The 22,064-nt window shown below is 38.9% G+C and overlaps 1 protein-coding gene across 1 annotated transcript in view; it reads right to left on the bottom strand.

Annotated features, from left to right (window-relative positions):
• The window catches only part of b4galnt4a (beta-1,4-N-acetyl-galactosaminyl transferase 4a), a 186,546-nt gene that overhangs the window by 30,030 nt on the left and 134,452 nt on the right, over window positions 1–22,064 (bottom strand). Inside the window, exon 7 of the mRNA XM_037683178.1 lies at window positions 17,501–17,568. Coding sequence (XP_037539106.1) covers window positions 17,501–17,568 — 68 coding nt within the window. The remainder of the gene's footprint in view (window positions 1–17,500; window positions 17,569–22,064) is intronic.

The raw sequence follows: 22,064 nt of genomic DNA on the forward strand, positions 1-22,064 counted from the left end.
AGACTGAGCTGAATACAGCACCTCAGACTGAGGAAGTCTTTCGGATGAAAGCCGAAACGTTTCTACAATTTTATTATTATTTTTTTTTTAATGTCCAGAGGACCAGATTCAACTTTTTTGGATTCTAAACTAGAAATTCAAACAAATTGCCTGTAGACAGTAATAAAAAAGGAACGCCACAAGGGCGTTCCATCTGCAAAAGATGAGCTTTATTGCAAGTTTAATGAGTGATAAGGCTCAGTTAAAAGAGATTAATAGAGATGTCTGTAAAGGAAGATGAAAAAGAAGCAATAAATACCTAAATGAACAGCGTTAATGAGCAAAACGTAAAACAATATATTACACATATAACAGTGATGGGATTTCTAACAAAACTTCAAGCAAGAAAAAAACCCATAGAGGAGCAAATGAAGGGCAAATGAGAGATGGAAGGCAAAAAAAATGTAGCTGTTATGTGACTCAAAGGATGAGCGAAGGACACAAAACAAGGGTCTAATTGCCTGACTAATTGGAGTCTTTGTTTCCAGCTTCCCCTTGTTGAGTGCTGAACAGATAGTCAGACAAAGAAACTGTGCGAGGCTGGGTAACATAAGAGGATTCTGTTGGAGCTGAACAGTATTCAGAGAATATCATCCCTGCCTGAAGTCTGTGTCTGCCGAAGCATGAAATATTTATGTGGCATGAAATGCAGAGATTTTTTTTCCCTCAAACAAACTCACAACCATCTCATAAAAAAAAAAACCTTTTGGACTAAAGAAGTGCCGACTGTCCGACAGGCAGTTTGCCACACAAACTTTCTATTTTACAACCTGGTTTGAAGTGAAATAGAGAGTGTATGTTCTGCCTCTTGCTATTACTGATGTGATTTTACTCCCCCTATGATGACACTTCCTCCTCTTTGTGCCTCTCTGTGGCCAAAAACTGTGCCCTGAGTCAGCTTTTCAAACCTGTCTCTTGTTTTCTATATCATTTTTCTTTCATGCTATCTGACTGTCTCTCTCTTTGCTGATTTCTACATCTCTTATACCCACAGGTGGCCTTTAAATAAAAGCCAGTTCTCAGCAAAACACTTCTCTCAACTACATTAATGATACCAGTATTTAGAGATGCCCAGAGGAAGCTCAAAAACGTCATTTTCCCCTCCTCTCTTTCGCCCTTCTTCACTTCTCATGCATTCCTCTAATCCATCAGAGAGCTATCACACTGCTCTTCCCCGCAGCCTCATTAAATCCTCTTTTTTTATCATTCTCCTGTCCCCTTCCTCCCCTTCTGGTCTCTGTCACACCCTGCTCTTTCCCAATCTTTCTCCCTCTCTTCTTCTACATCATGTCGGTCACTTCTTTCCAGCACTTCTCTCCTTTTCCTGAATCCACCGCATCCAATCGGCTCATATAAAATCATCTCATGTAGTGTATTACCGGCTTTAGTACTTTAGGCCTCACTATACATTCATTTCAACCCTTTCCTCATCTCTTTTTTTTTTCTGACCAGAAATACGTTTAAATAAAATGGCAACAACAATATCAATTTAAGCCATTTTTTTAATGTTTCCTTGTTCATCCAGGATTTTGTTTTTGCGTGATTTTAAAAAATGGAGAAACTTGTACTTTTTATTTCAACACCAAAGCTGGAAAAGCTTTAAATTTACAAGCTGATACTTTTTCATCCATTCATTCTTTCTGTGATTTTAACAGCTTATAAGCATGACACTACTCATCAGTTTATATAAACAAACAAAACAAATAGGTGATAGAAAGAAACATCTTTATTTAAAAAAATCCACTTCAAAGTGATGCTCTTTATAATAATTATCAACAGCTATTAGATCATCAGCTGTTGTTACTCCTTTGTTTTGTTTACATTACATGCCAATCCACTAGGGGGCACTATCATGCTAGTAGCGCATGTTTTGGGGTTTTATACTCTTCTTGAGATGGTATCTGTTTTGGTGTTGAGCATGATGGATTAAAGTTTTTTTCCGATCCAAAAGAAAAGTTATTTTACTGACTAACATTGGTAGCAGAGGATGGTTAGTAACTACAGAGTTCCGCCAACGATTGAAGAAGGAAAGACTTACAAACGTTATCAAAGAATGAAGTCAACATTTGGATGTGAGTTACAGATTTGGAGAAGAAGAAGAAGCAAGCTCTTGCCGTCGCCCTGGCACTGTCTAGAAGGGCGTGGGACACAGCGATAGAAATTCCGGTAGACGATCTAAATAAAGACACTGGAATGACCACTTTGTTAGCTAAACTGGATGATTTGTTCGTAAAAGAGGAAAAGGACAGGGTCTATGAAGAGTACTCAGATTTTGACGGGATCATAAAAGAAGCGAACATGTACTATATTATTGTTTTCAAGTAGCGTGAGTAACGCATGAAAACATACAACATGGAGCTACCTGATGCTGTTTGGCTTTGAAGCTTTTGGACACCGCATGTTTGGATATGACGGACAAACAGTTGGCGCTAAGGGCACGCTCAGATGTAACTTTACTTCAATGAAGTCTGCTTTGAAGAGAATATTTGGTGAAAAAAAGAGTGCGGCAGCAGAAAATATTAACCAGGAGTCCTTGTTTGCAACGGTGGTAAAAAGGCAAGTCCTGGCGGCAAAGTACTAGTCAGAAAACCCCATTGCCCAGTACTCCACAGCCTGGTACAAACCCGCTGGATAAGTAAGGACGACGATCAAAATGTGTAGTGTGCCAAAGTACTTTTCACTGGGTTAAAGATTGTCCACACAAAGCTAAGAGTGTTAAAATTACAGATAATACAACAGTCGTGGAAGAGTGCAATATAACTTTATAAACCAAAGAATCACCAACAGATGCAGAACTATTCATGACAGAATGTTTTGGCTCTGCAATAATAGACACTGCTTGCACTAGGACAGTTTATGGACGAGAATGGCTGGACAACTACAGTATTATGTTACAAGAGAAAAGTGTGAAGATGATGAAAGAGACAGAAACACAAAGTCACAGGCCCTTCAAGTTTGAAGATGGAAGAGTTGTCTACTCCATCAAAAAGGTAGGATACCTGCTAAGATTGGCAACAAAAAGTGTAATATAGAAACTGAAGTGGTACCTGTTAACATTCCACTGCTTCCGAGTAAAACATCATTATAAAGGGCTGGGACGTTTTGGACATGGAAAGGGAAAGTGCGGTGATGTTCAACCAGCCTGTCAAACTGGACTTTACTAGCTCTGGTCATTACTGCGTGAATATTGCAGACAGTGAAAATAAAGATCCTTAATGGCTGTGCTTTGTCACAAGTCTTATACAAACAATCTTTTATTTTTCATTTAAGAAAAGCGTGAGATTGTTACTCCTTTGTTTTGTTTACATTACATGCCAATCCGCTAGGGGGCACTATCATGCCAGTAGCGCATGTTTAGGGGTTTTATACTCTTCTTGAGGTGGTATCTGTTTTGGTGTTGACATTGGTGGAAAAAAGTTTTTTTTCAATCCAAAAGATAAGTTATCTTTATTGACTAACAGCTGTGACATCAGTCATCGAGCACATGGTATGGAGGAAGAGGCAAAAGTATTCATGCAAATTCGACTGGCCAGACAAACATGTGTTTCTAGCATTTAAAACAACAGTTTCTCAAAAATAACTTGATCTTCACTAATAATGTCTAATTATAATAACTAAAGTAATATTTTTATAATTAAAATGATCATTATAATAACTAAGATCTACACTGTCAAAATTTCAGCCTCTTTCAGATCAAGGGTTTGTGAGAAAAGTCAACCTTTCCCCTTTCTATTGGATATTTTTGATGATTTTAGCAGATTTGAGGCATCACAGGAGACTTCATTCATTTAGTGTTGTTTTCAGGCCATGCAACTAATATAAAAAAGCAATCAAATCTAGGCACATAATTGTGCTTGGTACAAAGTTTCAAAAACGAGGTCAAAGCAGAAAAAAGCTCTACAGTGTAGAATCATTGATTGTCTTAGTGTGGTAGCTCCAAAACATCTATTAAATGCACTAACATGCGTAAATGCACAAATCAAATGTTTCTTTTTTATTGCCATTATGGCTTTGGTTCATAATAGGTATAATCGCTATATAGATATTTTGATATTTAAAGAAGCAACACATTAGGAAAAAAGGAAAGAACTATTGTATTGTAAAGAAACTCAAAGTAGAACTGGGTAGATGCATGTTTGAAATTCTTGGATTTATTTTTTGATTTATTTACTGTCCTCACAAGCTTTGGCCATTTCAGAAAGCCATGTAATCGTCAAATGTTCTCATGTCTTTACGCCCACCCATATTGCCCACATCCCGCTAACTGTTCACATAACGTCTCATCTTTGCTCGAGGTTGATATGTAATGTGATTGTCTCATCTGTGTTTATGTTCGCAGAAGGCACTTTAAGTGTCGTACTTAGTCCCAGACAGAAAAACAGTGTGGGAGATGACTGAACCCTGATTACTGCCTGACCTGTGCACACCTGTCCAATTGTAATGGGGTTATAAATGTCAGATTGTCACTCTCAGAAAGTGACAATCTGGCATTTACAGTGACAATTACAGTGATTGTTACACAAAGCCCACACACACTGTTTATGCTAAAAGGCTGAGCAGGTTTAGTTTGAACCACCTGACAAGTGCAGCTGGCTAAGTTCCTCTGATAGGATTTCTTCAAGAAATCAGAAAATATTTTGTATAACTCAGCTCAGACTTAGTGCTTAGCACCAGGACATCACAGGTGTTAACACTTGTGTACATCAATGAATCCATAATGTCACTGCATGAGTTCCTAAGTACCGATCTTCTCTCATTACACACCACTATGTAAATCCTGGATATTTACAGGCTCCTTTCAAAATGGCTTACATATCCATTTCTCAGCTGGCGAAAACATAATTTTTGTCAGACTAACCTGACCGTTCATCATCATTACGGTCTCTAATCATGTTTAGCGACCAACAGGCCTGTGTTGCAGTTTGGTTGCACTCAAACATTAGTGCCAGTCTGATGTCCACTGTGAATTCATGTTTTTGTTTTTTTTCACCGCTCAAGAGACGGGCATTTAAACCCCAAACGCATTCTGATTAAACATAAGCTCATCGACACTCCAACCCAGGGACAAACACAGAGACATGGATTTGTGTCTTCGCAGGCTCCTATCATTCAGAGAAACAGATGGTGTAGAAAAGGCCCGAGGGAAGAAAACAGGACAGAGGAGTCTCTGCAGCTTGATGGCAAATAACTTCATTCAAATTCAATGGGTGCACTGTATCAACCAATTACCTTGAGAGGAAAGAAGTTCACATTAAGGATGGTACTTACACTCAAACACAATCAGGGATCAGTGTGCACACACAAACAAGTACACACATTAAAGTTAATGCCTCAAGATGAGTGCAGGTGCAGCAGTCAGCTCGTCTCTGCTAAATCTATGCCTATGATGTCATCTGCTATACCCCTACCTAAAGAAACGAAACCTGTTTCTTTTAGTTAATGTTCAAGTCTCCTTACCAGCTCATAGTCTGGACAGCTTAACAGATTCAATTATAGATATTGAGATTCTGTAGTGAAACAACTGGTCATTTTCTGCTTAGCCTACTTCGTTTTTGCTCTGAAAAGTTCAGTTAAGTTCCCCTTTAAACACAACTGTCTGTATGGAAGATAAATGGAAGTACCGGTATGTCTCAAAAGGGCAGCAAAGAAAAAAAAGAGAGGGAACAGAAAAAATATCTTGTGTGCATGTGGAACCAGAACAAGTGATGTATCTGTTGGACTGTAAAGAAATGAGCAAGAATGGCCTTCTGTGTAATTATCACCCACCACCGAAAGGTGAGACGTGGACAATGTTTGTGTGTCTTTCACTAAAATGTTTCATGAACCACCAGGCAATTTTTAATGAAACTTGCAGAAAATAATCATGTATTATACATTTACCACTGATTCACTTTTGGAGTCAGATGGCTGTCAAAGCCAACTGAATAGAAGAAAACACAGGAATGGCTACAATTCAGTCACCTTTACAGACACTGACCTAACATTTGGCATATTTGTAGCTGAGACTGATCCCCAACACATATTTTGAGCAGTGATAAAATAAATGTTAAATGGACTGTACTTATATAGCACATTTCTATCTTATCAAGATACTCATAAGTGCTTTACACTACAATATGTGCCCTCATTTACCCATTCATACAGCACTCTACTATATTTATACAAAATAATCAGTGCTTTATCATATTCATACACCAATGGGACGCACATCGGAGGCAGTGAGGAGTTTAGTGTCTTGCCCAGGGACATTTTGGCATACTGCTTGTGGAATTGAACCCCCAACTCTTGCATTGGAGTACTGCTCTAACCACTCAGCCACAGCCGCCCTGATAGATGGTGCCGGATCTTTATTTAAAGGTTTTCCATGAACTAATTGGAGTCAACTCTGTCTGTTTCTAACATATCTTCTGACCCCTCGGATGGATTTTAGTGAAAATCTGATGCTAATCATTGGATGTACGTCTACAACTGCCAGCCCAATTCAAGATGGCCGCCACAGCTAAGCAACATGAGTCAAGCCAAAAATGGCTGTAATTCAGTTACTTTAACAGATGTTAAGCTAAAAAAAAATAAATAAATAAATTTAAAAAAAAAAGATGTGGTAGTAGTTGAGAGTTATTCCCAACATGAGTGAGTTCTTGCAGTATCTCCTGAGATCACAGATGTTATTTTAAAGGTTTGACAAAAATGGCTACAACTGGCATTTCTTAAAATAAAATTATCTTAATGTAAAACTCTGGCATGAAAGGCAGAGTGGTATGTGTTTCTTTAAAGAATGCTGGGTTTTAATTAATGAGCATATTGTGTTTAGTGTTTTCTGTTGTGGAAGATGAGATCTGATTTGTCTCTATCCCATTCTGAATCTTACATCAGAACATGCTCATAGAACTGTCTGCATGTTTGACTGTGGCTGGTGCCTTTGGTTTTATAACTTAAGAAACCTGAAACTATTGCTTTAACGTGTATTAAAATCATTCCTTCCTTGTGGCGTACTTCTCGCAATCAAACTCTTGAGGGAACATCTCACCTTATGAAGTTTGTAATACAAATAATTACTTTGTACATAAATATCACTTGGATTTGGAAAGTTATGCTTTTGTTCTGCTACAACAGATTCCCAACAAATCATCAAGCTGGTTGGTTGATGTATAACGTTCAAGCTAATATACATAGTATATTGTTGGATTGTCCAATTGTATACCTGGATTATTGAGCATGGACTTTGTTCATACTACATAGTGGTTTCTTTCACACTAAATTTATACTCTCTGATATTCAATAAACTATGTGTACATCAAAGTTCATGCTCATTAATCCAGGTATACTATCTAACAATGTTCAGTCAGGTCATCTGGATGGTTTTTTTTTTTTGCTGAGACGTTTCATCCAAATGACTTCTTTGATCTGAGGAGCCCACCAAGCAAAAACAGATTTCACACAAACAGCATAATCCATAGTGGAAAAAAAGCAGTTTGCTGGTGCTAAGCTGCTACCACTTTGGCATGACTGCCTCAGAGGAGTTGACTACAGAGAGGGCAGGCCTTGGAGACCATCTTAGCACCAGACAACTGTTTTTTTTTCCACTATGGAGTATGCTGTTTGTGGGAAATCAGTTTTGTCTGGCAGCTCCTCAGATTGAAGAAGTCCTCTGGATGAAGGACGAAACATCTCAGCCAAAAAAGAAACCATCCAGATGATCTGTGTACATCACAATAGAAGGGGCTTCAGAATTGCAAGGCTTAAACAAAAAGCAGTGATGTTTTCTTACCACAGCAGTTTCCACAAATTTCAACTTTATGGAATGCAGAAACTTGTTACATTATGTCCTTTTAACATCCATCCATCCATTATCTTTACCCGTTTATTCCATTTTGGGTCACGGGGGTCGCTGGTGCCCATGTCCAGCAATCACTGTGCGAGGGGCGGGGTACACCCTGGACGGGTCGCAAGTCCATCACAGGGCCACATAGAGACAAACGAGACAAACAACCATTCACTCTCTCACTCACACCTAGGGACAATTTAGAGTTACCAATCAGCCTAACATGCATGTTTTTGTTCTGTGGGAGGAAACCGGAGCACCCGGAGAAAACCCAGGCATGCACGGAGAGAACATGCAAACTCCACCCAGAAGGGCCCCTGGACTGGGGTTTGAACCAAGGACCTGCTCGCTGAGAGGCAGCAGCTCTACCAGTTGTGCCACCGTGCTGCCCCGTCCTTTTAACATGTGATCTTTTAAAAACAACCTTGACCTTGCTCTCACTGAGTTAAACAGATCACGTCAGCTCTCATAAGCTCACAAACAGACGACTTTCTACACTAATCTTCAACTGATTGTCAATCAAGTCACAGTTGAAGCTGATCAAAGGGTTTTGAACTCTCGACAGGGAGCGCAGCGTTGGACTGGCTCGGTATGCAGCGCAGAACTGTTCAGTTTGTCATACTTAAGCAAACGTCAGTCTCCCGATGTTGTCGACACAGCTCGAGGCGATGTTAGCTGTTTCAGAGACAGAAGATAGTGTTGACGAGGTTATCTGGGTTCCTCACCTGACAACTTTGCTGTCACTCATCACGCTGTTGTGACAGCACCTAGCAGGCACTGCCAACCTATCACATCACAGATACGAGCAGAGGTGGGGACAAAGGCTTGCACAGACAGTTTTACTTTGATTTGGCTCAGCGTGAGTCTTTTAAAACTTGACGTTTAATGTACAGAATTTTAACTTAAATAGAGAAAATAATACTACCCTATACCCATTATTATTATATTATCTCAAACTGTCTCAACTTTTAAAAGTCTTGTCAGAAAATCACAAATTTTCAGTCAAAGTTGCAACATTTGTCTGTTTAAACAAGTCGGCTGCAGTGATCTGATTAAGATGCTATCTTGTTGCCCACTTAGAAGAATTTATTTTGGTCACATCCAACAGTGAGAAGGCCCTGAAGCAGATCCAGAATTTGCTGGAGGGAATATATAACCCTTCTAGCCTGGGAATGCTGCCTGATGCCCCAGGAGACACTTGAAAGTGCAGAACTTCTGCTTCCCCCTCTTAAAGCCGGTCCTTCTGTGACCTGACTTTGGATAAGTGGGAGAAAAGGGAATCCGAAAGGTTTTCGTCCATTTAAGGTGCTATTGTTTGAACTACTGTAACATAATGCAAGAACAAATGTTTTTTATTATTTAGGAAATCAAAACTAGCAAATGGTTTGTTGACTTATAAAAATGATTGCTAATGAGCTGTATTTATTCCTGAATTCTGTTGCTCAAACGTTTGACATATAAGAATATCACTGAGAATATAAATGTATTTAAATAGTGTTTTCGTTCATTATATGCATAAATCCTCATCTGGATCAGTTTTATGGGGTGGAATAATCAAGGAAGGAAGTTTTTTACAAGAAGGTGGAAAAAGGCCAACAGGGAATAGATAAGGTTACATATATCAGCATTCTCCATCTTAGAGTTTTAATGAGAACAGGTCCGATTTAGAACGCAAACAGACAATCAGCCCCTAACAGACACACACGCTCTAATAGGGTGAGTCATTACCTCCAGGTGGTGACAACCAGGTGGTGTGGATGGCGACCAGATCTCCCTAACAGGTTCAGTGGCCTGCATTTCCTGTCCATTCCTTCTATTAAAATGACCACCCAGGATGAAGATTCACACTCCAAACAGGACACGAAGGCTAACAGGCAATAAAAATGTAGTTTCTGTCTGTCGTTCAACATCAGGTGCATTGGCTCTATTGCAGTACAATCACAAAAAATGTTTGGAAGCAAAAGCTATTTGTTTTTATCACCTGCTGCCAAATGTGAAAGGGTGATCATTTATTTGCCCCTGCCTTTGTGTGTTTGTTCTGTTGTGTTATCAAAATAACTCATAACCCACTTGATAGATTGCAATGAAGCTTTCTCAATATACACACAACTGATCAAATTTTGGAGTCAACCCAATTCAAGATGGCTGCCTCAGCTAATCAACCATAGCAAACACAAAAATGGATGTAACTCTTTTTATTGTGCAGATATTGAGCTAGAATTTGGTGTGGTGGTGGCTGAGAGTTATTCTCTAATCACTAATTGAGTACATAAGATCTGTTTTAATTTACTATTGAAGTTAACCTTGTCTGTCTGTTAGCAAAATATTTTATGAACTACTGACCAGAGTAAAAAAAAAAAAAACCTCTAAGGAAGTAAACTTTAGATGTACATTTACAACTGATCAACCTAATTCAAGATGGCTGCCACAGCTAACTAACCGAATGAAACACAGAAATGGCCGCAGCTCAAGCCAGTTTAATAGATTTTTACTTATAAGTATTTGTGGTAGTAGCTGAGACTAATTCACAACACATACTCCAAACACTACATACTGCTCAACATCTTGTGGCATTAAGGCTTGGCATCACCTCTGCCCATCTGTTAGCAACGTATCTCACGGTCCACTGAATGATGTTTAATGAAACTCTCAAAAGGTAATCCTTAGATGCACATCTAGAACTGATTAAGTTACACTTAATTCAAGGTGACCACCACAGCAAGTCAACATAAGCCAACACATTGGCTGTAAATCTGTCTGTTTTACGCATACTGAGCTTTAGTGTTATAGTACCAGAGACGTGTTCTCAACACAGTTTTGATTGTTAACACAGCTTACAAGATCTCACATTGCATAAGATTTTGCATAATATTGTTAAAAATGCCTCACCAAAACAGCTATAAATCCATCTGTTTTCATGTTGGTCTAAAATTTTAGTGTAAAATTCAGCAGGTGAGACGAGATCCTTCAAGAAATGTTAAGTCTTAAATTATGTTACTCTCAATTCAGACTTGATATTTTATTTTACAAATCCATATACCCCAATTTTTTATTAAAATGTTTGTCAGTGCTTTAATTTCAAACATATTTGCCATTTAAAGATGGAGTTTGATGGAGATCCTGTGCTCCAGCATCAACGTGTGGCATGGAGGCTGCACAGCTGCAGAAAGAAAAGCTCTGCAGAAAGTGGTGAAGGCTGCACAGAAGTCTGTTGGAGTCAACCTCCCCACCATCACAGACATCTACACCTCCAGATGCAGGAAGAGGGCCACCTGCATCATGAAGGACCCCACTCACCCAGCACACACACTTTTTGCCCCGCTCCCCTCAGGCAGGAGGTTGTGGAGCATTAAGTGTGGAACCACTAGACTGAGGAACAGCTTCTATTCTATGCTGTGTACATAATTTCACTCCACCACATGTACCGCATGAGGTGTGAATGACAATAAAGAAACTCTGACTCTGACTCTATCCTAAGGTTGTTAGACTCGTGAATCTCTAACCAGGATGATCACTGTGAAAAATCACATGATGTTGCTGCTGATCCATTTCATGTTGCTGTGTTCATTCATACTCATGTGCTCACACAGACCCATGTTCGTGCTGCTGTTCGGCGTATTGTTTTTATGCTACTAGTGCTTAGTGTATTTTTAGTTAACGTTTTTCTTAGTTCATATCTTAGATCTTATTACTGTTTCTCTTTTACATTTTATACTTTTGTTTTATGCAACTGGGACCCTGTGTACACAATTTCGTTTCACCACATGTACCACATCCTTGAATTTCAATGCAAGCAGTGGTGGCTGTTTGGACTGTATACACAGTTTGCTGATTTGTATGTGCTAAAAACTGTGTGGATCTGTGCAGGTATATGTTCTTGACATTCCAGTCTTTGCTTTCCATTGAGAGACTTCCAGCAGGTGAGTGAGGGGTTTAAAGTGAACCCCTCAATAACAATATCTTTCACTCCCTGACAATATGATTCGGCCCGGCGGCAACCATTAGTCACTGTTCACTCAACTCTACTGCGATCTGGTGTGCAGGTCCAATGAACCGAGACATATAAATAACTGCAGTCCTGAGTGTGGAAAAAAGGAAACAACCTTGCTAACGTGTCTGTTGTGTTTCGTTTTCCTCTGCTCTGTTCCATTACATCTCCAAAGGCAGTTCTGTTTGTGGGTTTGTTCTGTGCTGCACAATGCAGCTTGGTTTTTCTGCACTCTCTTCTCCTCCAGCTTTATTTCATCCAGCTATGGAGCCAATATAATAATAACGGTGCACGGTGTGAGAGCTATTTTAAATTGTAGCTTTGATTAAGGTTTTGTGAAGAACTTTACAATGGAGTCTATAAAAAGGCTGAAATGGCCTCAGACCTAATAATAAATTACACAAAAAGATCACATTTATGGTATTATACTAAAATTGCAATCATACTCATGACTAATAATGTTCAGTGGCTTTCTGCACAAAACAAAGCAGAGCAGGGTGTTCTAAACAAAAACTAAAATACTCAACAGAGTTAAAATTTTATTTTATCCGATTTATAAGCTGTAATTTCCAGGTAATAGAATGAGAGTAATGACTGTCTTCTTGTTGCACACATCTTTTGATGCTTTAAAAAAAGGTTATGTTTTGCTCTGCTAATTTGCTCATTTCAGTTCCATCCAATCAAATCAAATCAAATCAGAAGAACACATTTTAACAAGTTTATTGCCACTAAACATGGTTGAGTTATGTGTCATTTTTTGGAGCATAATTTTTTTTTTATAAACAGATCACGTGCAACAGTTTTTGCTGTTTGCGTGCATCAAGGCACACAACCCAGGTGTGAGATAACACGTAAACTGATTGGCACTGGGTTGTTTCAGTTTGCTAATTAAACAATTTTCAGTTGGCACTGCATTCAGCACATGCACGATAAATGCACAGAGATGGGCATACAGAATTACAATTATGCTCTTTTGCACAACACCCAGACGCAAACATCACATCAGTCTTTCCTAATTATCTTAAGCTTGTCGTTCACACTGATGTACTTCCCCTAAGCGAGCGATGGTGAGTCGTAAGAAAACACACACAAATTTGACTCGAGTTATAACAAAAGCAATTTTCCAAACTGTTTTATTTTGGGTACCAAAAACACTTATTAACTAGGTAGGATACTTGTTATACGTTAAAGTGTAAAATGTTCAACATCTGCTGACTGCATGATATGTTAGTGTTCAGTTGTGGTTATATCGAGATCACTCACTCCTCCACATGTAAAACATTTTATTCACAGAACGAACTGGAGCAGTTTCACAATGAAGGCTGGAAAATAGTAAAGTCACAACTTGAAAGAAAAAAAAAAGCTTTTACGCATCTTTAAAATTTAGGCAACCTATTTGTAGAATAATTTTAAACTCTTAAACTAGGATTTCCAAAGATACAAGAGGATACTCATTCATCTGTGAACTGCTCTGCAGAGAGTGGTGAAGGCTGCGCAGAAGATTGTTGGAGTCAGCCTCCCCACCATCACATACATCTACACCTCCAGATGCAGGAAGAGAGCCACCTGCATCATGAAGGACCCCACTCACCCAGCTCACACACACTTTTTGCCCCACTCTCCTCAGGCAGGAGGTTGTGGAGCATTACGTGTTGAACCACTAGACCGAGGAACAACTTCTACACTGAAGCTCTTAGACTAATAAATCCCTAATAACCAGGATTATTACTGTAAGAAAAAATAAGGAAAAATGAAAAATCACTGTAATGGCACTTTAATTGGTGATATGTGACTTATCTATGCTGCTGACCTCATACTGCTGATTATCTCATGCTGCTTTATTCGTTCATACCTATCTGCTCACCACAGACTCATGTTCAGGCTGCTGTTTTTATGCCACCTTGTTTAACATTATTAGTGTTTAGCGTATATCTTAGATTTTTTAGCATACTGTTTGGCGTTTGTTTAGTGTATATCTTAGAGTATATCTTAGATCCTTATTTACTGTTTCTTTTTATACTTTATAATTTGCTATTTTTGGGTGTAGCTGGGACTCTATGTACATTATTTCATTCCACCTCATGCAGCACATGTGATGGAAATGACAATTAAATTGACTTGGACTTGAACTTGAATACTAATTAAAACTAATTCAAAACACTGAAACAAAAAGACAACTAAAACATCTACATTTTACAAATGCGGAACAATTTGGCACATCTTTTCCCCGTGACGCCTCTCCTAAAGGGTATTTCACCCCCCCCCCCCCCCAACCCCATTTCCATTTAGGTTATTAGGCAGCACATGCAGATTCTTCAGCAGGGTCTTCACAAACCCTTACAAACAGTAACACACATATTCCAACATTTCACGATGCTTCCAATGTCACACCTAAATTTATCCACAGCACAACCTTTTTTATGTTCCTGTCATATTCTGTCTTCATGCTTCGCTGCTCTGTTGTCGTCTTGTTATTTTCAGAGAATGCAACATGCTTGTCAGGCAGGAGGAGAAAAAATAGTAACAAACATTCAACCACATGCTTTTCTTTGGTATTTTACATTAATTTTTGTTTGGTTTTATTGTATCCCAGAAAAGACAAATGCAAAGTAAATGATACTCATCTGTTTGGCTTAACCTATCATTTATTCTAGAACGACAAAAGATTGTATATTTTCATCTTCCTTATGTGTAAACTAAGTAATAAGTGGATTACATCAAATCAGTTTGTTTCATAAAAATACTTACTAAGATGCTAAAAAAAAGTCGTCCATTACAAAAATGTGCAAACAAAATAATTGGATGTATTTGATGAACATTTATCACATAATATGAAGACACAAAGCTGTTACACAACCAGAGTGTAACACTGTGTGTGTATGTGTGTGGCAGGAATAATTATGTTAGCCACAAAATATTCATTGCATCTATGAGCCCATAATTCATATTCCGTCCACCCAGAGCCGAAGGAAAGCAACCTGCTCTGTCAGGGATATTATTGCGTGAGCGAACATTATAGCATTTTTTAAAACAGCTGTGTTTACGTGGATTATATCTACTTTGTTCATTTTTGCTCTCCATCAATGCCTGTTTTCTACAGTTGGAACTTGTTGCAGTAATAAAAACAAAAAGCATCAGCCTGTGGGCCATTAGGACTCAAAGCTGTCCATATACTTTCGTTTTTGTGTGTCATGTATTTCAGTAATGGGATGTTCCTGCAAACTGACCTGAGCATCTCCAGTATTAACAGGTTACTTTAACCATTTAAGCATCAGCTGCTAAAGATGTCATCACCTGCTCACAGTTGACACAATATATTGGTGCGCTTTGACTGATCCCAGTGATCCCATCAATAGATTTGTTTCTTTTGCAATTTCCAAAGAGAGTTGCATGCAATGATGTTGTTATTTTACAAAAAGAAATCTTATGTTTTACTACAAAGAGGATATAATGTCTCTCTAATACTGTATCTTTGAGTAAAATTTAATGCGGCACTTTGAAACTTGAGCTGCATTTACGAATGTATGGACTCGTATCATTACAAGTCTCGTCTTTAGGATCTCTTCTCTTCTATGATCGTTAATATCTTAGTAAAACAAAACAGTCGGATCAACTGCATTATTGGATGTATTTTACGACAGCTAATACTAAGCAATTACAGAGAGCAGCATGTTGAATCTGAGAGGACAGGATATATTAATACCTTCTCATCTCTTATTTACAGCAAAAGAGCTCTTTCAGCTGAAACAGTTCTGCACACTCGACGTTGTACAAGAGCACTCTTTAGCCTCCTTTGTCAGCTGCCCTGTTAGGGCTCTCAACAACAGCAAATTATTTGTTTCCATCTCTTCTCACCTCCTGCATCTTCCTCTGTCAAACTGTCTGCATGTTTTTATTTATTTCAGTCACCAAAAGATATCGACTTTAAATAAAAATGGACTTTTTACTTTGTAGGCTGTATTTTAGTCCCCCTCTTTCAATACAGCCTGCTTTTCGCTCTGTTTTGCTGATCCCAGGTGCACAATTCAAACTCGTGGGCTTTTGGCTTCTCTACTCGTTGCATTATCATATGAGTTTGTAGTGAAGCCATTTGAACTGATCTGCCAGATGGGGATGAATTTCACATGTGATAAAAGTCACCAAATGAGACTACTGTAGATGCTTGAGAACTTTCTTTAGTAAAGGTTTGATTTATCAACGTCTCCATGTGAAAGCCTTTGTCAGTTCGATTAGTTGTTGGTGTTGATGAAACATAAAAAGGCTTTTGCAAAAATTTGCTAATTAATTTCAAAAGTGACGATACCTGTTTGTTTAAAGGACTTATGCTCAAGCCATATGATGCATCAGGCTACAGACAAAACTCACAGAAGAAACCCAATTTCCATTTCCTATTTAACAATATTTACTTTTCCTGCATGCTCTCGATGAAGGCGGACACTTTTCCCTCCAGCTCCTGCTTCCCTCCTGCTTTGCTCTTTGTCCTGTGAACTCTACCCCCCTCTACCTCACTCCCTTCCTGAGGACATCTGTGGACCTGTATCAAAGCTGAGCAGGCTGATAGACACTTCACCATCTCTTATCAGGACTATGGGGACTATCTGGCAGTGTCCACGGACAAACTCACTGCTTTCGTCAGTCTTCCTCATGCGTATATGTATAATGATGTCATCAGTATGTTGCTGTTTCTGTGCTGAGGTCTTTTTTTGTAACTTTCACACTGTGTCCCGTCTAGGACACAATGCGAGATACTATTTTTTTATACCTCCCCTTCTCCTGTGTTTCTCTTTTCCTATCTAATGAAAATGGCAGTGCCTCCCATGAGGTCGCAGCCTCAGACACTCTGTCTCCACATGTCTGTTGTTTGTGCTTTACTCAGACGGGCTGTACTGAAATGTAATTTTGTTGTGCTTTGGTGCAATGACAATAAAGCTAATTCTGATTCTGAACAAGCAGCATATATAAGAAATAACAAAACTGTAGCCATTTTAGTTAAACAATAAAATAACACTTTGCACAGTCTAATGGAATACTGCAAAAACTAGAGTTTATGTCAACAACTTCCACAGCAAATTGTAGCTCAACATCTGTACAACTCATTGAACTAAAGCCATTTTTGCGTTGGCTAATGTTGATATGGTAGCCGTCTTCTTTTTGATTGACTCCAAAAGTTAATAAATTGTAGATGCACATCAAATATTTATTTATTTATATTATATTAAAATCCACCATGAGGCATTTTACTAAAAAACAAAACAAAAACACACACATGGAGTTGGCTCCAAAAGGTTCATGGCAACATCAAGCACAAAGACTGAGCACACACTGTTAGTGCTCAGGATAGAAGTCAGTCTCAGCTACTACCACACCAACCTTCAGGCCAATATGTGTAAAACTGACAGATTTGCAGCCATTTTTGTGTGTTTTGTGATCAATGGGTTGAAGCAGCCATCTACCCCCCACCCCACCCCCCACACAGACACATAGAAGTTGAATAAAACAGTAAACAAAGTACAGATGGCCAAGGACACACTGTAAGATCTGTCCTGAGAGATTCTTTAGTGGAGAACTGCACATATGCCCTTTCTGGTCTTTGTGGTGGAGTCAAATAAATGTGTTATTAGGATATGTGGGCAGATGTCACAGGTACTTACTGCACAGACTTGGAGGACTGGGACCTGAACTTGGTAAACTCGCCTGGAGCGGTCCATTCTGTACCCAGCTGCAACAGACAGAACAGGAGACATAGGTCAAAGTGAGAAGTGTGAACAAGAAGAGGAAGAAAAAAAAAAGAGTAAGCAGGGCTTTGGAACAGCATTACAAAACTCTGAAGTAAAGTTGCTCCACAAATAATAATATTAAAAAAGAACTTTAACAGGGTTTCTGTGTTTGATGTTACTGACTCAAAAACTCCTTTAGAGCACCCAATAAAAAAAAAAAAGTCATACAGTCGGACGCAAGAAGGGTTGGTACAGATCCAACTCAAAGGAAAAAATTCAAGTCTTTCCATATTTATTTTCCCATGACTTTAACTTAAAATCATGCCACACAGACACACTGTATTGTATCAGAAGTCAGAAGTGTTTTGCTGTCGTTTCGTAGGAAACTCTCATTACCAGTTTTAATAGTTCTCTTAAGAAAGAAATGAACAAACATATAGGGGCACTTTGTTTAATGTCACAGCATCTTGACTAGAAAATTGGAGTTCTTACCTGCATTTAATTAAAAAGCATTTGGTATCAATACAATATCCGCCTTTGTCATTCTAAAAGTAGGAGTCTGTGAAAAGTGACAAATATTATTATTGGTTCATCATCCTCTGAAAGTTTAAAGTGAAAAAGAGGTGTGCAGGCTGATGTATCCTGTGATGATCTATGGTTTATTTCCCTTGTTTGTGACAACATTTCGGCTTTGTTGGCTTAATTAAAAAATATGTATTTATTTGGTTGTTATTCTTGCTTCATTTTGAAGGGGCTTTATCTCTCTTAGGTCTTGTTTCTCCTTTTAATCTGAGTTTAGTTCATTGTTTACTGCCATTGTCCCTGGATATCTTCAGTATCTGGCGTCTTGTCACTAATTACCTCACCATCTGTTCCTCATGCTCAGCCGTATTCACTCACCTATCATTCATCCCAGTATTTGTTTTTGCCCTTTATCATTCACACAGTCTTGTTTATTGTCAGCTCTTTTATGTTTACGATTTTAGTTTTTATTTTGGAAGTCCTTTGGCTTTGTTAATAAAGTCTTTAGTTATCTCCTTCCTGTGCCATTTAGGTCCATCCACCACAACTTGCAGCACAACTTATATGAGATGGAAGTATTTTTTAGCTGTTACTTTATTCACAGGCTATAAGTGATTTTATTTTAGTGATTGTTTGTGATGATGTTTTCCTAACTTAAACCAAGATGGCTAAGGATAACAAAAGTATCAAGCAAAGGAACAACTGCTCTGTGGGACTGCAGGAGAGTACTGAAGCAAGTTGAATCTAAGGTCGTTGCACCTGATAGCGTCGGTTCAATTGGGGAACAAAGTTTGGAAAATTTGTTTACATTTTCATCTGGTGTGGTTTGCATTCACACTGCACAGAGTCAATCGAGCCAACCTGTTCCCACCCCCTCGCCTGTGGTGGCGATGCACCAAGAACTACTGAAGGAAAAGACTCGAAAACCTCTGAAGAAGACACTGAGCGCAACTTACACTGTACTTGTGGAAATTAAAAAACAAAAATGGAGTGGCGTCAAATTTGAACAGTTTTAGGATTTCTGTTTGATCTGTGACTCATGTGCCAAACAAACATTTTTTTCAACAATGAACTCAGCATGAGCGGAAGATGAGGCAGAAGACCATGGAGAATGTTATTTTTCACACAAGGCGTCTGAGCCAGCACTGTATGAGGTATGAGAAATATATGTTTGTTTTGCTTGTATTTACAAAGAATGCCCTGCGCTGTAGTCCACTTCCTGCTTTTGAAGCGGTCTCCAGTCCGCTTGCATTCACAATGCATTCGAACCGTGCTAGAGCTCACTTCAACTGAACCGAGACCTAGGTTTTTTGGAGGACCGGAGTTTGCTTTTTTGTTCCGCATCAGAGTTCGCTTGTGCATTCACACCTCCCCAAATGAACTGGACTTTCTAGGGAAATGGACTAGAGTTCGATTAAAGTGGACTAAACAGGGCTGGTGTGAATGCACCATAAGGTAAGTGGTTTTCTTTTTGATTCCTGGAGATATTTTGCTTTTTAATTGAGGAGATTTCAAAAGTCAGAGGAAACTGTAAATCCCTTAGCTTTCAGGCGAGTTACGACACCCTCTCACAGTAAAATCAAGCTTTAGGGGTTATCAAGTGCAATCTGTATCCACATGCTGCCTCAAGTGAATGTAGAACAAATCTGAAGGTGAAGAGAAGGTGAAGTGTTGTCAAGTGGCTTACTCCACCCACTAAAACTGATTCTATAAATTAGATGCTAAAAGAAGAATTGTGGAGCTCTGTCTTTATGGTATGTTGTCCAAAATATGTTGAAAATATGTCATTAGGACTCAAAGAAATCATGTCAACTTGTGAAAAAATGGCAACGTTTTCTTTAATTGTGATTCTCATTTATGACCATTTGAGGCTGTTTAAATTTTAAAATTACACCAACTTTGAAGCGGGTGGACTTAGTCAATTCAAATCAATCCAAAGAACAGAAGGCTTAATTGGAAAACGTAAAACAAGACCCCAGTTGTTCCCTAGGTTATGATAGAAATACAAATGTTAAAGTATTTGGAAAACAAAATGTTGTGCCCAGGAGCAACAAACAGTCAATCAGCTTGCAAGTTATAATGGGCAAATGTGAGAATGCAGCTGATAACTGAAGACTATAAACAGAAAGAAAATTAGAAAGAGGGATTCCCTGCCAATACTGGCTTTAAGAAGCATGCTCATGTGAGCCATTGGGAATCCTATTTTGGCCCCAAGGCCAAATCAGTGCCCATTCGTTTTCTCAGCAAGCCAACACAACTAATTAGGGTCCCTGCAGCTGCTGATCCGTAATGAAAGAATAGAGCTAAGATCACAGCAGGTGCACTTTTAATTGTTGGTGCTGGACACACTTGTGGATTTGAAAATAGCCAGAAGACACAGTGGCTGGTGTTGGTGACAGATCACATCGCAGCAGCCTTTCAGTTTGGAAATAGCTGCTGATCCTCGAGCTGAGTACTTACAGAGAGAATGTGAGTCACACCTACAGCACACTCCACAAATGGCAATTATACAGAGGCCATTTCAATGTGTTTTGCTGGCATGAGAAGAGAGCCATTATGGGAAAAATGGGCATTAATGTCAGACCAAAACTAACAGGCCCCTGGCAGTTTAAAGCCTCTGAGAGTCTCTGTGAGGAGGATGACCGAAGGGGAGGAGAATACAATGTTCACCACTGTTCACTCTAAAACCTGCAGCAAGCTGCTGCTCTGCAGAACGCTGAAGTGGTCCCAAATATTTCTGCTCCAGCAAAGAAGACATAAAACTTGCCAGTTTCCATGAGGAACATTTCAAAGACAGTTTCCCCCCCCCCCCCCATGTTTGCATTATTAATGAAAACTGCTTCTCTCAAACACATCTTCAAATATAGATCACGTTGAGTGTTGTGGAAATGTTACTGAGAAACTAACTTTGAAGTTTACTTAACTAACTCCACTCTTTAGAAAGCTGACAAACAAAATGTTACACATGGGACTAATGTGGTTTTTAGAAAACCTTTTAAGAACTTAAATCAGACTCCTAAACATAATCCTGACACTACCACCAAACAAACCTACACTACTTAAGGGACATAATGGGGCTGCTGTAGCTCAGTGATCAGTACTGTGGTCTTGTTATCCCAAAGCTGCAGGTTCAAGCCCAGGCTGCATCAGGAAAGGCATCTGGTGTTAAACAAACGCCAAATATTTCATGTAGGCTTGTGGAGACTCCCGAAGAAGGAAGCAGCTGAAATAAAACAAGTAAGTGAAATAACAGCTTACACAATATTTACTTTGGGGTTGATATGTTTGGAGCTGCATACTTCCTCAGCCTGGATTGCTCAAAAGTAAAAATGTACGTAGCGAGCAGGATTTACCATATTTTCCACCATATAAGTTGCATCAGTCCAAATAAGTTTAATAAAGGGGAAAATTACATAAATATGTTGTTTCCCCGTATAAGTCGCATCTATTACGCGTCACCGCTGACAACCCGGAAATGTGGGCCGGTGTTGTGCCAAAAATCAATTGGCTGCCGAATGGTAGCTGCAGGAGCATGCACGGAAGGACTTTAACAAGAATTTAACAAGATTAACACTTTAAAACAATTTTTTGTTTGTTCTAAATTATAGCAAAGGTGTGTCTCAGTTTAACCTTAATAAATGCACTTTGACGGTCAAATCCGCTGCACTTCAAAAGCCAATACGCTGAAGTAGGAGTGCACAGAGGGACAACTCGCTATGCATTTCTTTAAATTTTAACAAGATAACCACCTAAAACAGTTATTTGTTTGCTTGACTTTATAGTAAAGGTGTGTCTCAGTTGAACTTTTACTTAATAAATGCACTGTAATGGTTAAATCAGCTGCATTTCAAAAGTATTCGCTGCACCGAGGCAGCGAATACTTTGAAGCTGATTTCATGGTTGCTGCAGGCGAGCTGGACGAAGGTGGCTTTGTATGGCAAGTCAATTGTGTCATTAATGGCCACTTTTACCTATT

This window comes from Nematolebias whitei, chromosome 10 (assembly GCF_014905685.2).
Source record: "Nematolebias whitei isolate Nwh7 chromosome 10, NemWhi1, whole genome shotgun sequence".
NCBI lineage: Eukaryota > Metazoa > Chordata > Actinopteri > Cyprinodontiformes > Rivulidae > Nematolebias > Nematolebias whitei.